Source organism: Phoxinus phoxinus, assembly GCF_949152265.1.
Source record: "Phoxinus phoxinus genome assembly, chromosome: 7".
Classification (NCBI taxonomy): domain Eukaryota; kingdom Metazoa; phylum Chordata; class Actinopteri; order Cypriniformes; family Leuciscidae; genus Phoxinus; species Phoxinus phoxinus.
The window spans coordinates 40,855,033-40,872,344 of NC_136882.1; the positions used below are offsets into that span (position 1 = coordinate 40,855,033).

A 17,312-nucleotide genomic window follows, 5' to 3' on the forward strand; every position below is an offset into this window, starting at 1 on the left:
ATCAATTTATTGCAACTTGTATCCTTGCTGAATAAAAGTATTATTTATTTTAATTATTATTAATGTATTAATGTATTGACCCCAAACTTTTGAACAGCACTATATTAGAAATGTTGCCTTGATGACAAACTATTATAAGTTCTAGTCACCAACAACAATAGCGATCACACAAAACTCATAATATAGTGGAATATTCAGTTCTGCTAATGAATATAAACATATTTTTATTCATATTTTGAATTGGCTCTTTTTTTGTTAAATGCTAATTTTGGTTTCATTTTTAGAAATTTCGCTATGGGCATTTGTCATTTTATTGTTTTGGTTTAATTTATCATTTCAGTTTTAGTTAGTTATTTAGTTTTTAGTTTTTCAACTGATATTTATATTGTTATTGTATTTCAGCTTTATTTCAATTAACAGAAATGTTTGTAATAGTTATGGTTAACAATATTAACCTTATTGGACTGAAATGTTTTCACAGTATTTTTCCAGAAAGATGTTCACGTGAAATGTGTGTATCTGCTAAACACACACTCAGGAGTCCTCAAGGGTAAAGATGATCTCAGTGCTGATAAATATGAATATGAATATATAAAGCCACTCAAGTCCATTTCTGATTTTATGTGGGCTTTTACTAAAGCAGAGTTTGTCATAATAAGTGAGATGCCATAACATCTAAACACGCTGGAAATGCACATCATAAATATGCGTGAGCGAGTATGAGCGTAATGTTGTTAAGCAGGAGGTAGCCAGCTCTCTCCAAAAAAAGTGATTAAAATGAGCCTCCATCGAGCGGGATTCACGACGCTTCAGGTTAATGGACTTGCCGTAGGGCAGACAGCGCTGGGAGAAACCTTGAAACCTCAGGACACGCGCAGAGATGGCAGCGGTCAGCCAAGCGTGAGATTAAAGCATTAAACCTGAGCACCACATCACAGCTTTCATAAATTAGCAAACCCAAAATATGCGTGCTGACGCTGTACTGTACGCCAGACTGAGAGGCTTCGAGTGTGTGTGAGTGTGTGTGTGTGTGTGTGTGTGTGTGTGCATGTGTGTGTGTGTCCTGTACGCTGCTAATGCATGAAGCAAACTGAGGAAATAAAGTGAAATTAAGTCCATTAAGGGAGGTGAACACATTTCCCACAGCGTCTGTTAAAGAGGACAGTCACACTTCCATCCCATCTTATAATAATTCAGTTTTCTGTTGGCTCAGTGTAGTTCAGGTTAATATTAATACTTTTCAGTGTTCGTTTGGTATTTCGTTCTAGAAACGTCCACCTCGTGTCTTTCTGCTATGAGATCTTTAAGAATAACTTATATATTGTTTTTAATATTTCAACTGAACTGAGGTTTACTTGATTATCCAGACATCATTTATTATAAAAATCTGCGATGTATCAAATATTTTGAGGAAGGTTTATTTATCCATCTCTCAATCATCATTGTATTGCATTGCGTTATATGTTTTAAAACCACAGATCTGGGACCGTTACACACGTTGAACATCAGCAAATGGAAAGCCTGAAGTTCCTAAACCCGTTGCTGGAGGTTTGATGTCGCTCAGCTCGACTATAACTCAATGCAGAAGTGTGCGATAATAGAAATATCACTGCATTTTACTGCCAATATGTAATTACTAACTTGCATCGATTAATCGCGATTAATCACATCGAAAATAAAAGTTTGTGTTTACATAATATAGCCTTTGTGTGCGTAATAATTTTGTATATATTAATACACACATGCATATAAGAAAAATGTGTTAATAATAAATAAATACATGCATATGTGTGTATTAATATATTCAAAATAATTATACACAGTACACAGATAGGCTATATTATGTAAACACAAACTTTTATTTAGATCGCTGCACAGAAACACACACAGGGCAGTTTTTACGCATGATTAGATTTGATCGTTCTCTCCGTTAAACGCTACCGTCTATAATTCGCTTTTATTGCGTCTGGCCTGTTATTGTTCACCAGAGTGCAGAAGGAGTTCATAAATGCATCACGCATCTTCCCTGGGATATTAATCATGTGAGAATCTGAGATTACTGTGAGATTATTTTTCCCAGCACATCTGGAGATGCAGAACCAGTGGAGGAACTGGGAGAAGCTCTTCTATATCACCGCTCCAGAGAGAACACAGTTCAGACGCATCTCAGTTCCTCTCAGATGGTTATGGAGAGGCGTGAAGCAAGAGGAGAAAGGAATATGAGTACATTTTAAGCCAATAGTTTTTCTTCTAAACCTCATTTGATAAAATCTCTTTCATTAATGTGTTTGTTTTTTATTTACTATTTTGCATTTTTAGGGGATTTTATGGTAGTAAATTATATGTAAACTGTATTTATAATAATTCACTTTTTGAGCATAGACCTGAAAATTACATTTCCAACTTTAACTGGTGAATCTTGACCGCTGTAGAGCAACACTGAAGATCTTCTCAGAGACGACACGAGGATTATTACTGAAGGGAAACAGTTTAAACAATTAAATGAAAAAAAGTTACATAATTTTACGTTTATTGTTATTAAAAATGCAAAAAAAATACTATTTTCAATTTGATATGAAATATATATTTTCAAAATCACATTTTACTCTAAATCTTATCAAATCAATGCCATAAATCTAAACCAGTATGTGTGTGTGTGTGTGTGTGTGTGTGTGTGTGTGTGTGAGAGTGTGAGAGAGTATGAGTGTGTGTGTGTGTGTGTGTGTGTGTGTGTGTGTGTGTGTGTGTGTGTGTGTGTGTGTGTGAGAGTATGAGTGTGTGTGTGTGTGTGTGTGTGTGTGTGTGTGTGTGTGTGTGAGAGTGTGAGTGTGTGTGTGTGTGTGTGTGTGTGTGTGTGTGTGTGTGTGTGTGTGTGTGAGTGTGTGTGTGTGAGTGTGAGTGTGTGTGTGTGTGTGTGTGTGTGTGAGTGTGTGTGTGTGTGTGTGTGTGTGTGTGTGTGTGTGTGTGTGTGTGTGTGTGTGAGTGTGTGAGTGTGTGTGTGTGTGTGTGTGTGAGTGTGTGTGTGTGTGTGAGTGTGTGTGTGTGTGTGTGTGTGTGTGTGTGTGTGTGTGTGTGTGTGTGTGTGTGTGTGTGTGTGTGTGTGTGTGTGTGTGTGTGAGTGTGTGTGTGAGTGTGTGTGTGTGTGTGTGTGAGTGTGTGTGTGTGTGTGTGTGTGTGTGTGTGGTTCTCCGTAATGTCCCGGATCATCAGGAGGTCTGGATGTGTCACGCTCGTCTCGCTGCTCTAAGTGTGTCTGGCAGGCGTGGGTGCGTATGAATATTATAAAGCCTCCGGAGAGCTGTCGGATCAGTTATGAAGCGCAGAATCACTGTTGACCGGAGAAAACAGGGCAGACTCTCTTCTCGAGCAGATCAACAGCCTCGATGGGCACACTACCAGCCAAAGTGTTCGATCAGTGAGATTATTAGTGTTTGTAAAAGAGTCTCTTCTGCTCACCAAGGCTGAGGTTATTTGATTAAAAATAAAAATAAAAAGTAATATTGTGAAATGCTGTTTTACTGAAGATGGCTTTAAGAGTGAGCAAACATGAGCATAACGGATGTCCATCGCAGACTGACACCTAAAGGGTTTTATTCTTCTTCTCACTAACATTTAAAATGCCAAAAATAAAAATAACGTCAAAAGTCCATCAGCTTTTTGTCCTCATGTGTTCTTTAGGGCCGTGAAACGATTACTCACATCCACAAGTTTGTGTTTACATAATATATGTGTGTGTACAGTATTTAATTATTTTGTATATATATATATATACACACACATATGCATGTATATATTTAAGTTTTTTTTTCTATATTATATAATAAAATATGGATATTTCTATATAATATAAATTATTTTTTAATATGTATATACATGCAAATATTCCTTAAATATATACATGCATTTATTTATATATACAAAATAATTATACACAGTACACACATATATTATGTAAGCACACACTTTTATTTTGGATGCGGTTAATCGTTGCCCAGCACTAGTATTGTTCTGCATATCTGACCACAGAATGCCATTTTTGACCATTCAATCAGTATCAAGTATTCCTGAAAGCAGTTTAATAATAGGACCCCAAAAAATCGCTTACTTAATTAAATTCTTTTAGCCTGTGTCACACATACTGTAGTCCTATATATGATATCATCATGCACTAGATAGAACTCATACCTGTCATCATCTCTGAGTGTGAACATGAACTTCTCATCATATAGAGCTGTAAACCTCAGCAATCCCCGTCTGAGTCTGATGCTGAAGTGTCTGATCGTTTGCACACACACACACACACACACACACACACACACACACTCACACACACACACACACACACACACACACACACACTCACACACACACACACACACTCACACACACACACACACACTCACACACACACACACACACACACACACACACACACACACACACACACACACACTCACACACACACTTCATGCCACAGTTCATCTGTAGACGCCACTGGTGTGACTGGAACATTTCAGTCGCTCGGCAGAAACTCTGCTTTATTCATCATTAAATCTAAATCCTGCCGTGCTTCAGGAACTGCGTGCGCCTGTTTGTGGAAAAACAATAAATAATGAATAATAAATAAATAAATGAAGACAGAGACTAGACAGCCTTCAAATTATTGAAGTGGAAAGGTGGGTTTTATATTTGAAATATCATATTTTATTTAAATGATTTTTCCAGAACCGCAGCAGAACTCGTGTTAGTTTAAGATGATGAGAGAGATTCCTTATGTTCATCACAGTTTATTATCAGCATCACAGATTATTATCAGCATCACAGATTATTATCAGCATCACAGATTATTATCAGCATCACATCACAGATTATTATCAGCATCACATCAAAGATTATTATCAGCATCACATCAAAGATTATTATCAGCATCACAGATTATTATCAGCATCACAGATTATTATCAGCATCACAGATTATTATCAGCATCACAGATTATTATCAGCATCACAGATTATTATCAGCATCACAGATTATTATCAGCATCACATCACAGATTATTATCAGCATCACAGATTATTATCAGCATCACAGATTATTATCAGCATCACAGATTATTATCAGCATCACAGATTATTATCAGCATCACAGATTATTATCAGCATCACAGATTATTATCAGCATCACAGATTATTATCAGCATCACAGATTATTATCAGCATCACATCACAGTTTATTATCAGCATCACAGATTATTATCAGCATCACAGATTATTATCAGCATCACAGATTATTATCAGCATCACAGATTATTATCAGCATCACAGATTATTATCAGCATCACAGATTATTATCAGCATCACAGATTATTATCAGCATCACAGATTATTATCAGCATCACAGATTATTATCAGCATCACATCACAGTTTATTATCAGCATCACAGATTATTATCAGCATCACAGATTATTATCAGCATCACAGATTATTATCAGCATCACATCACAGTTTATTATCAGCATCACAGATTATTATCAGCATCACAGATTATTATCAGCATCACAGATTATTATCAGCATCACATCACAGTTTATTATCAGCATCACAGATTATTATCAGCATCACATCACAGTTTATTATCAGCATCACAGATTATTATCAGCATCACAGATTATTATCAGCATTACAGATTATTATCAGCATCACAGATTATTATCAACATCACAGATTATTATCAGCATCACATCACAGATGATTATCAGCATCACAGATTATTATCAGCATCACAGATTATTATCAGCATCACAGATTATTATCAGCATCACAGATTATTATCAGCATCACAGATTATTATCAACATCACAGATGATTATCAGCATCACATCACAGTTTATTATCAGCATCACAGATTATTATCAGCATCACAGATTATTATCAGCATCACAGATTATTATCAACATCACAGATTATTATCAGCATCACATCACAGTTTATTATCAGCATCACAGTTTATTATCAGCATCACAGTTTATTATCAGCATCACAGATTATTATCAGCATCACAGATTATTATCAGCATCACATCACAGTTTATTATTAGCATCACAGATTATTATCAGCAACACAGATTATTATCAGCATCACATCACAGATTATTATAAGCATCACAGATTATTATCAGCATCACATCACAGTTTATTATCAGCATCACAGTTTATTATCAGCATCACAGATTATTATCAGCATCACAGATTATTATCAGCATCACAGATTATTATCAGCATCACATCACAGTTTATTATTAGCATCACAGATTATTATCAGCAACACAGATTATTATCAGCATCACATCACAGATTATTATAAGCATCACAGATTATCATCAGATTATCATCAGCATCACAGATTATTATCAGCATCACAGATTATCATCAGCATCACAGATTATTATCAGCATCACAGATTATTATCAGCATCACAGATTATTATCAGCATCACAGATTATTATCAGCATCACATCACAGTTTATTATCAGCATCACAGTTTATTATCAGCATCACATCACAGTTTATTATCAGCATCACAGTTTATTATCAGCATCACAGATTATTATCAGCATCACAGATTATTATCAGCATCACATCACAGATTATTATCAGCATCACATCACAGATTATTATCAGCATCACAGATTATTATCAGCATCACAGATTATTATCAGCATCACAGATTATTATCAACATCACAGATGATTATCAGCATCACATCACAGTTTATTATCAGCATCACAGATTATTATCAGCATCACAGATTATTATCAGCATCACAGATTATTATCAACATCACAGATTATTATCAGCATCACATCACAGTTTATTATCAGCATCACAGTTTATTATCAGCATCACAGTTTATTATCAGCATCACAGATTATTATCAGCATCACATCACAGTTTATTATTAGCATCACAGATTATTATCAGCAACACAGATTATTATCAGCATCACATCACAGATTATTATAAGCATCACAGATTATCATCAGATTATCATCAGCATCACAGATTATTATCAGCATCACAGATTATCATCAGCATCACAGATTATTATCAGCATCACAGATTATTATCAGCATCACAGATTATTATCAGCATCACAGATTATTATCAGCATCACAGATTATTATTAACATCACAGATTATTATCAGCATCACATCACAGTTTATTATCAGCATCACAGTTTATTATCAGCATCACAGATTATTATCAGCATCACAGATTATTATCAGCATCACATCACAGTTTATTATTAGCATCACAGATTATTATCAGCAACACAGATTATTATCAGCATCACATCACAGATTATTATAAGCATCACAGATTATCATCAGATTATCATCAGCATCACAGATTATTATCAGCATCACAGATTATTATCAGCATCACAGATTATTATCAGCATCACAGATTATTATCAGCATCACAGATTATCATCAGATTATCATCAGCATCACAGATTATTATCAGCATCACAGATTATTATCAGCATCACAGATTATTATCAGCATCACAGATTATTATCAGCATCACAGATTATTATCAGCATCACAGATTATTATCAGCATCACAGATTATTATCAGCATCACATCACAGTTTATTATCAGCATCACAGTTTATTATCAGCATCACATCACAGTTTATTATCAGCATCACAGTTTATTATCAGCATCACAGATTATTATCAGCATCACAGATTATTATCAGCATCACATCACAGATTATTATCAGCATCACAGATTATTATCAGCATCACAGATTATTATCAGCATCACAGATTATTATCAGCATCACAGATTATTATCAGCATCACAGATTATTATCAGCATCACAGATTATTATCAACATCACAGATGATTATCAGCATCACATCACAGTTTATTATCAGCATCACAGATTATTATCAGCATCACAGATTATTATCAGCATCACAGATTATTATCAACATCACAGATTATTATCAGCATCACATCACAGTTTATTATCAGCATCACAGTTTATTATCAGCATCACAGTTTATTATCAGCATCACAGATTATTATCAGCATCACAGATTATTATCAGCATCACATCACAGTTTATTATTAGCATCACAGATTATTATCAGCAACACAGATTATTATCAGCATCACATCACAGATTATTATAAGCATCACAGATTATCATCAGATTATCATCAGCATCACAGATTATCATCAGCATCACAGATTATTATCAGCATCACAGATTATTATCAGCATCACAGATTATTATCAGCATCACAGATTATTATCAGCATCACAGATTATTATCAGCATCACATCACAGTTTATTATCAGCATCACAGTTTATTATCAGCATCACATCACAGTTTATTATCAACATCACAGTTTATTATCAGCATCACAGATTATTATCAGCATCACAGATTATTATCAGCATCACATCACAGATTATTATCAGCATCACAGATTATTATCAGCATCACAGATTATTATCAGCATCACATCACAGATTATTATCAGCATCACAGATTATTATCAGCATCACAGATTATTATCAGCATCACAGATTATTATCAGCATCACAGATTATTATCAACATCACAGATTATTATCAGCATCACAGATTATTATCAGCATCACAGAGTATTATCAGCATCACAGAGTATTATCAGCATCACAGTTTATTATCAGCATCACAGATTATTATCAGCATCACAGATTATTATCAGCATCACATCACAGATTATTATCAGCATAACAGTTTATTATCAGCATCACAGATTATTATCAGCATCACAGATTATTATCAGCATCACATCACAGATTATTATCAGCATCACAGATTATTATCAGCATCACAGATTATTATCAGCATCACATCACAGATTATTATCAGCATCACAGATTATTATCAGCATCACAGATTATTATCAGCATCACAGATTATTATCAGCATCACAGATTATTATCAACATCACAGATTATTATCAGCATCACAGATTATTATCAGCATCACAGTTTATTATCAGCATCACAGTTTATTATCAGCATCACAGATTATTATCAGCATCACAGATTATTATCAGCATCACATCACAGATTATTATCAGCATCACAGATTATTATCAGCATCACAGATTATTATCAGCATCACAGATTATCATCAGATTATTATCAGCATCACAGATTATCATTAGATTATTATCAGCATCACAGATTATTATCAGCATCACATATTTCTGCTCCATTTTACATAATAAATGTGTTTTATGTGTCAGAATCACCCATTTTTTTACATGCATATTTAAATGAGAAGATTTTCACTTTTCTCTCAGACTTTGAGCCTCACATTTTTCAAAGAAATTGATGTGCTTTTAATTTCAAACCTGACATTACTGTGTAAGGAAAGTTAAATACGCCAACACATTTATGAGAAGCTCAGAAGGTGTTTCATTAAATCTTACACTACACACCATTTAATATCTCAGTGGGTTAATTCATGGATTAGCTAAACGATTATACCGTCGTGTTATCTTATTTCTTTCAGACCCGGCCTAAGCTTAATGAGTTATTAAAGCCTACGCTGAGGATTCTGTAAAATTAGGTTGCAACTCTTAAACACCATATTAGTTTCATCCAACGCAGAACTTGCTCGTTGCCTGAGGATAGAAGCGTATTTTATAAATGCAATGCAGATATTAATTTTCATGTAGTTGTTCATGTAAAGCTGAAGATGTAATTTCTTGCATTACCAAACATAACTGCAAAATTAATGACTGTTTTCAAACTGGTTGTAAGAGTCTAAACTCAAAACACTTCTGGTTCCTCTAGTGGCTCAGAAGTAATAAAACACACTTTACATGCGGTTAACATTAGTTAATCATGAACTAACAATGTTTTCACTCCATCTATTTATCGTTCCTAATGTAAATTAAAGGTGACATATTATGCCCCTTTTCACCAGATGTATAAATCTATGGTGTCCCATGAGTGTGTGTGTGTGTGTGTATGTGTGTGTCCTCCAAACATCCTCCCTAGTTTGGCTTATGCTACTCTGAGCACTGCCTGAACTTTGTATTCTGAGCACTTCTTGCGTTGTTTTTGCCTCTTCACGATGACTCGCTTGCTGTAGTCCTCAGTTGTAAGTCGCTTTGGATAAAAGCGTCTGCTAAATTACTAAATGTAAATGTAAATGTAAATGTGTGTGTGTGTGTGTGTGTGTGTGAAATCTCAGCTCAAAATCCTCTCAGATCATTTATTATGTCTTGGCAAATCATGTTTTCTGGTTGGCAGACGCACCGGCGACCCGGTTATAGCACTCACACACACGACAACTCAGATTCATGATGTCACCTTTAATACATATGTTCATTTGAGTTCATAGTGCATTAACTAATGTTAACAGATCTACAAATGTATTAGTAAATGTGACCCAGAAAAACAGTCACAAGGGTCAATTTTTTTTTTAATTGAGATTCATCCATCATCTGAAAGCTGAATAAATAAGCTTTCCATTAATGTATGGTTTGTTAGGATAAGACAATATTGAAAATCTGGAATCTGAGCAAAAAAATGTAAACATTGAGAAAATCTCCTTTAAAGTTGTGCATTTATGTTCACGATTGTGCTGCATTCACTCACAAAAATACATGTTTTATATATTTACGGTAGGAAATTTACTAAATATCTTCATGGAACATGATCTTATCCTCATGATTTCTGGCATAAAAGAAAAATGGATAATTTTGACCCATACAGTGTATAGTTGCTATTGCCACAGATATACCCGTGCGGCTCCAGATTTTGGATCCAGGGTCACATGTTTAGAAGTTAACTAAGATTAATAAATACTGTAGAAGCATTAACCAATATAGTTGTTATCTATCCCTCTTGTAAAGTGTGTATCATACAAAAAACATCTTTTGATAGTCCTAAAAACTACATATTCACAACTAGTGCTAGTTATATGTTTATTTGTATATCAAAACACATCGAGTCTGACATTTGTTGGTTACATTGGAGCTTTGAGTCGTTTCCCAGCAAGCAATTTTGTGTTAAAAGGCGTCTAATATCGGTCCAAACACAGTCTGACGGCTAGGCTAAAACAAGCCAAGATTTGGGCTGTCAGTGAACATGCGATAGACGTCCAAACCATCGCTCAAGAATAAACTAGTCATCAGTTACATAACAAAGAGTGAAGAAATGAAACCAAACACCCTGTGATCATTGTTGCTTACATGATGGAATATCAAACATCTCGCAAGTTATTCTGGCAAAACCGACATGTACCAAACTCAAGGTTATTTTGGCTAGAAGTGTGTTCGGGTCTATAGTTAACCGAGACTTTTCTTACTCAGTATTTTTGTCTTGTTTCCAGTCCAAATAACTAAACATTCTTAAATCAAGATGCATTTAGATGAGTAAAATGCCATTAGATATTATGTCTTGTTTTCTGGGGGGAAAAATCCAAATGAAGTGAGTTTTTTGCTTAAAATAAGCAAAATGATCTGCCAATGGGGTCAGAAAAATAACCCTAATTCAAATGGAGAACAAGATATTTTTTCTGACCCCATTGGCAGATCATTGCTTGTTTTAAGCAAAAACTCACTTCATTAATATTTTGTAGACATAATGTCTAATGGCATTTTACTCATCTAGTAAATGCATCTTGATTTAAGAATGTTTCGATATTTTGACTGGAAACGAGACAAAAGTAGAGAGTGAGAAAAGCATGTTCTGTGCAGTGTTGCATGCTGGGTGAGTTCAGCTGTAGTGTCTGGTGTCATGTGGCGTTCACACGAGGCCCATGATGCGAGCGGCCCACCACCGGCAGGGCATGATGACCCGGCACACCGGCCGGCACCCCTGGTAGTTATACGGCCACGGCGAGTAGCCTCCGAGCGGCTCACACACACGCTGGCAGTGTGTGTGGCTGCGGTGGCATTCGGTACAGCAGATCCCACGGTGGTCCAGCATCGGGTCGAACACCATGTGGCCTTCAGAACCCTCCTGACTCTGCTGGAGAGAGGAGACGACACACGGGTGAGCGACCACCGGTTCTGACTCTCTATAGGATACGGTAGTCTTGTGTTGCGGTTTTGTTAAGAGCCGGGGTTCTAAGTTTGCATCAAAGCTGCAGTTATGTGATCAAAAATACAGTAAAAATTGTGAAATATTATTACAATGTAAAATAACGGTTTTCTAAGTGAATATATAGTAAAGTGTAATTTATTCCTGTGATCAAAGCTGCATTTATGTGATAAAAAAATTGTGAAATATTATTACAATGTGAAACAGCTGTTTTCTAGGAAACATTTCTGATTATTATCAATGCTGAAGTGATTAATAAGGAAGGCATGGCTCACGTGGTACGGGTTCTCCGGGTTATACTCGGGCCGCTCGTCCTCTCTCACTGAACTCGTGGAGTTTTGACGTCTCGCTTGTTGCCGGTTTACTCCTCCTGTGTTCTGTCGTCTCACTCGCGTCACACTCCTCCTCTTCCTCAGCGCTGCAGAGACGAGAGTAAAGGTAAAGAGAGAGACATGAGCTTTAGATGGCAATGACCTCATGCACAAATGCCACGGTCACCGAGTAACTGCATTCAGCGCTTCATATCCCACTGGAGTGTGTGTGTCTGAAAACATGTTTGCTTTGAGTGGCTCGTGGCTCGTACTAAACTATTAATACAATATAAAGATGAACACTTTAATCATAGAATGACCTTGACATTTGTCACTGCTCTTGGTGTGTTGCAGGGTTATTGAGCAGAGATATGAAGTACCTCTGGAGTTGGCCGGGTGATGCCAGTGAATGGGAAGATCTCCACAGAATCTCAGGATTTCAGGGCTCAGAAAACTGCTGTCCTTCAGCGGCTCATCAGACGCAATCCAGACCAGAGACGCCAGCTCAGACTTCACTGCCACATCGCCTTCCTCCTGGTGGACATTAACACGTAACTGATGATTGAACCCTGAACACTAGAACTTCTGCCTCTTCCTGGCTAAAGGGTCTATATGTAAATATACATGTGTATGTACAGTAGTCAACATTTGAAGTGGATTAAAACCTACATGGTAGGTTCATATTTATACATGAAAGTTATACATGAATTTGAACAATACCCGTTCTTGTCTTAGGACAACTTTGATTAACTTTTTTGATACACTTCAAATGTTGACTACTGTATATATATATATATATAGCTAAAGCTAATTTAAAATTGATTTAATCAGAAGGAATATACGACTACATTTGTGTTTGCAATCAGATTCCATCCTGCTTGAGCCTGAAAGGTAGTGGGCGTGTCAAAAGTTAGTGGGCGTGTCAAAAGTTAGTGGGCGTGTCAAAAGTTAGTGGGCGTGCCAAAAGGTAGTGGGCATATCGGAACGTAGTGGGCGTGTCAAACGTTAGGGGGTGTGTCTGAAAGATAGGGGGCGTGTTGAAATGTAGTGAGCGTGTCAAGCGTTAGGGGGCGTGTCTGAAAGATAGGGGGCGTTTTAAAATGTAGTGAGCGTGTCAAACGTTAGGGGGCGTCTGAAAGGTAGGGGACATGTCAAACATTAGGGGGCGTGTTAGTTAGTGTTGAACGTTAGTTGGCGTGTCTGAAAGGTATGGGTGCGTTGAAATGTAGTGAGCGTGTCAAACGTTAGGGGGTGTGTCAAAAGGTAGTGGGCGTGCCTGAAAAGTAGGGGGCATGTTGGAAGATAGTGGGCGTGTCAAACGTTAGGGGGCGTGTCTGAAATATAGGGGGTGTGTTGAAATGTAGTGAGCGTGTCAAACGTTAGGGGGCGTGTCATAAGGTAGTGGGCATGTCTGAAAAGTAGGGGGCATGTCAAACGTTAGGGGGCGTGTCATAAGGTAGTGGGCATGTTGGAAGGTAGTGGGCATGTCAAACGTTAGGGGGCGTGTCTGAAAGGTAGGGGGCATGTCAAATATTAGGGGGCGTGTTGAAATGATGTGGATATGTCAAAAGTTAGTGGCCGTGTTGAACGTTTGTGGGCGTGTCTGAAAGGTAGGGGCGTGTCTGAAAGGTAGGGGTGTGTCAAGAGTTAGTGGACATGTCTGAAAGGTAGGGGCGTGTCTGAGAAGTACGGGGCGTGTTGAATGTTAGTGGGCGTGTCTGAAAGGTAGGGGCGTGTCAAGAGTTAGTGGGCGTGTCTGAAAGGTATTGGTGTGTCAAGAGTTAGTGGGCGTGTCTGAAATGTAGGGGGCGTGCTAAAAGGTATTTGCAATTGGTTGAGAAAGCTGCCTGTTAGGGTGTGGGCGGGGTAAGGGGATTGTTTACGCCCATTACTCAAAATAAACTATATTGTTGTGTTGGTGTGGACGCTAATAGTTATCGTTATAGTTATCGTCCGTTGTGTGATCCTGACATAAAAGCATTGGCTTAACCAATGAGTTTGGGGGCGGGACTACCTGTTTGACAGACAGCAGATGGGGGCGTGGTCAGGAAACTGTTTATTTCTAGGCAGAATTACAGATAATTACTTTTCATTGAGCTCGATAAAGGTTTTTATCCTTATTTAATCAAGTATCTTATTTATTCATGTAGCTTTTGATTTATAAAACATGATGAACATGTAGATTGATTTCTGCAGGACTATTTTTAGACATCAATTTCATTCATATTTCATCAAAGTGAAATACACTTGATACTGTCATAATCGCCACTAAGTATGCAGAGAAACGGAAGGTTTTATAGCTAATGAACGATGATAGAATGATGTAGGGCACGTAATGGTGATGATGGCCGTTCTCACCTCGGAGAGTTCAGATGTGACTTGTGATTTGATGTAACACTTCTCTTTCCCAGGAAACTTGACAGCCGTAATGCCCTGTGAATGAGGCCAGAGCAATGCTGTCATGTCGTGAACAGCTCTGAAATATGACGGACAGGTTTATTATGTGCTACTCACAGCTTTAAAGTCTCGAACTTCCACAGTTTTGGCATCTCCAGCATCAGAGTCGTCTCCGGTCATCTTCACGTCGATGTTCCTGTAGTGCGCGCTGACCGCCTGTCGACAGGTCACATGACACTCACACATGCTCCACAGCACACAACCGTGGGTCATTTTAACCCAACCGTTGGGTTACACATATTGGGTCACTATGTTGGGTTATTTTACACAAATGTTGGGTCATTTTTAAAATCGTTGGGTAATTTCTAGTAATAACCTGGCTGTTGGGTTAATGGGTTATACACTTGCGTATTTTGAATTCATGTACACAATTATGTATATTTACATTTAATTCTAGACTCGCCAATAATTCGTTTGTATTTTTTTTATATATTTGAGACATATATATATATATATATAATTTTTTTTTTTCAAATACAGATTGTTTATTTGTATAAAACAATAAATATGTCTCAACACATATACTCTAAAAAATGCTGGGTTGTTTCAACCCAATTTTGGGTAAAATATGGACAAACCCAAATGTTGGGTTAAAAATGTAATGTAAAAATTTAACCCAACGGCTGGGTTTGTCCATATTTTACCCAAAATTGGGTTGAAACAACCCAGCATTTTTTAGAGTGTTATGAATTACAAACTAAATATTAAGTGTATTTTATAAATTAAAATAATAAAATAAATAGTTAACTTATCTGGCTTTTAACCCAATGCATTGGGAAGGTGCTATACACCCCATAGTTGGGTTATTTTTAACCCAACATTATTAAGTGAGTAGTTTTCAAAGGGAAAAGGAAACTTCCGAATTGTGTGTATTATTGGCTAAAAATATTAAATTAAACAGCTAAATATATAATAATAGCTATACACTCTAAAAAATACTGGGTTGTTTTAACCCAATTTTGAGTCAAATATGGACAAACCCAGCCATTGGGTTAAATTTTTAAATAGCATTTTTGATCCAAAGTTTGGGGGTTTGTCCATATTTGACCCAACATTGGGTTAAAACAATCCAGCATTTTTTAGAGAGTAATAATGCATGTATGTGTGCATGCTTTCTCTTGTACATTAAACAGTTCTTGCCTGAGTTAAACCTTAAGAACCACTGCTTCCCTCCTTATAAAACGTAATATTCCTGTATTATTTGTTCTGCTCGACGGCCATTCGCGGCTGCTGCTGGTGTGTGTGTGCACTGTTAACACTGCACGATTATAACCCAGCACACACACACCTCTCTGTTTGCCAAATTCCAGAGGTTCCTGAAATCAATGCTCTCTATTGATCGTTCCTGACACTTTCCCGAGACAAACTGCAATTTAAATATTTCCACTTCAGGCTCAAACTCATGTGTACTTTAAACAGGGACACGTCTGCACGTTTGCATCGGGACGAGTTCTAGACCTCTGGGCAAAAGGGTATTCTGGTGATCATGCAACGTGGAATATTACAAATACAGCAGCGTTACAGAACCCCCCCCCCCCCCCCCCCCAGCCCCAGTTCTGAACAACTCAGAACAAGCACATCATGAAGAACAACTGAACATGTTACGGTTACACCGCTTCTTTTCTTCAGAAGCAATCCGTGATCTACTTCATCAGGTCTGCTTTGGTTTAGTGCAGGACTTGATAGACACTCGCAGAAGTGATATTTCCCTGCATTATATTGCACAACGGTTGCACTTATTTTAAGCTAAAATACTTTAGACTTGCTTTACTAGTGTAGGATTTTCTACATACTTCTTTTTCTGTGACTTTCCACAGGTAGAAAGCTCCAACGCCCCCGAACAGCAGCAGAAGAGCACCGGCGATGAAGACGAAGACCACGGTCCTCCTGACGCGCAGGAACCCTCCAGGCTTCAAGCTGTCCGCACTGTAAGCCTGCTCACACACATGTACACACACATATACACACATATACACACATAGATGAAGTATAATAGAGTTATAAAGTGAAGAAATGCCACGCGTAAAGAGAAGGGAACGCGCTGTACCTCCACGGCTGGTCCTGGTGTTTCCTCCATGCTGTCCTCTCGTCTTCTGAAAGCGAAGCTTTGTGGCTCTCGGCAGCTTCTCTCCGCTTTCTGTCATCTAGGTGAGAGAGAAGAAAAATAAACAAGATCCCGGAGAAACTCAAGACTGGAATTCCTCTCCAGGGATTTTCTGTGGCTTGAGAAAACATTCGACTGAGACTCGGTTTAGGCCATTCATGCGCACTTTAAACGAACGCATGTAAATCGACGGGCATGAATCCACTCTATTGGTTTTACTGTAAATCCAGCAGACGCTCTCAGCAAGTTCAGGAATGTGCTTCAGTTTTACTAGATCTGATCTCATTATGTGCACAACTCATCCGCTC

The 17,312-nt window shown here is 37.3% G+C and overlaps 1 protein-coding gene across 8 annotated transcripts; it reads right to left on the reverse strand.

Annotated features, from left to right (window-relative positions):
* Window positions 1-10,378: 10,378 nt before the first annotated feature.
* cnmd (chondromodulin) lies at window positions 10,379-17,109 on the reverse strand. Of its 8 annotated transcripts, none has more exons than XR_013798338.1 (8): window positions 16,948-17,107; window positions 16,694-16,834; window positions 14,958-15,056; window positions 14,802-14,876; window positions 12,824-12,974; window positions 12,408-12,550; window positions 11,651-12,060; window positions 10,386-11,549 (listed from the first exon to the last, which is right to left on the reverse strand). XR_013798338.1 is itself a non-coding variant. In XM_079618884.1 (7 exons), exons 1-7 carry the CDS (start codon window positions 16,975-16,977, stop codon window positions 11,836-11,838), a joined length of 867 nt encoding a protein of 288 aa, XP_079475010.1. In that variant the 5' UTR covers window positions 16,978-17,105; the 3' UTR covers window positions 10,379-11,835. The 8 variants fall into 8 exon arrangements, 3 of the variants coding, with proteins under 3 accessions (XP_079475010.1, XP_079475011.1, XP_079475012.1); XR_013798339.1 differs by having other exon boundaries at window positions 10,511-11,575; window positions 11,693-12,060; XR_013798340.1 differs by having other exon boundaries at window positions 11,000-11,575; window positions 11,693-12,060; window positions 12,824-12,977; window positions 16,948-17,105.
* Window positions 17,110-17,312: the final 203 nt, after the last annotated feature.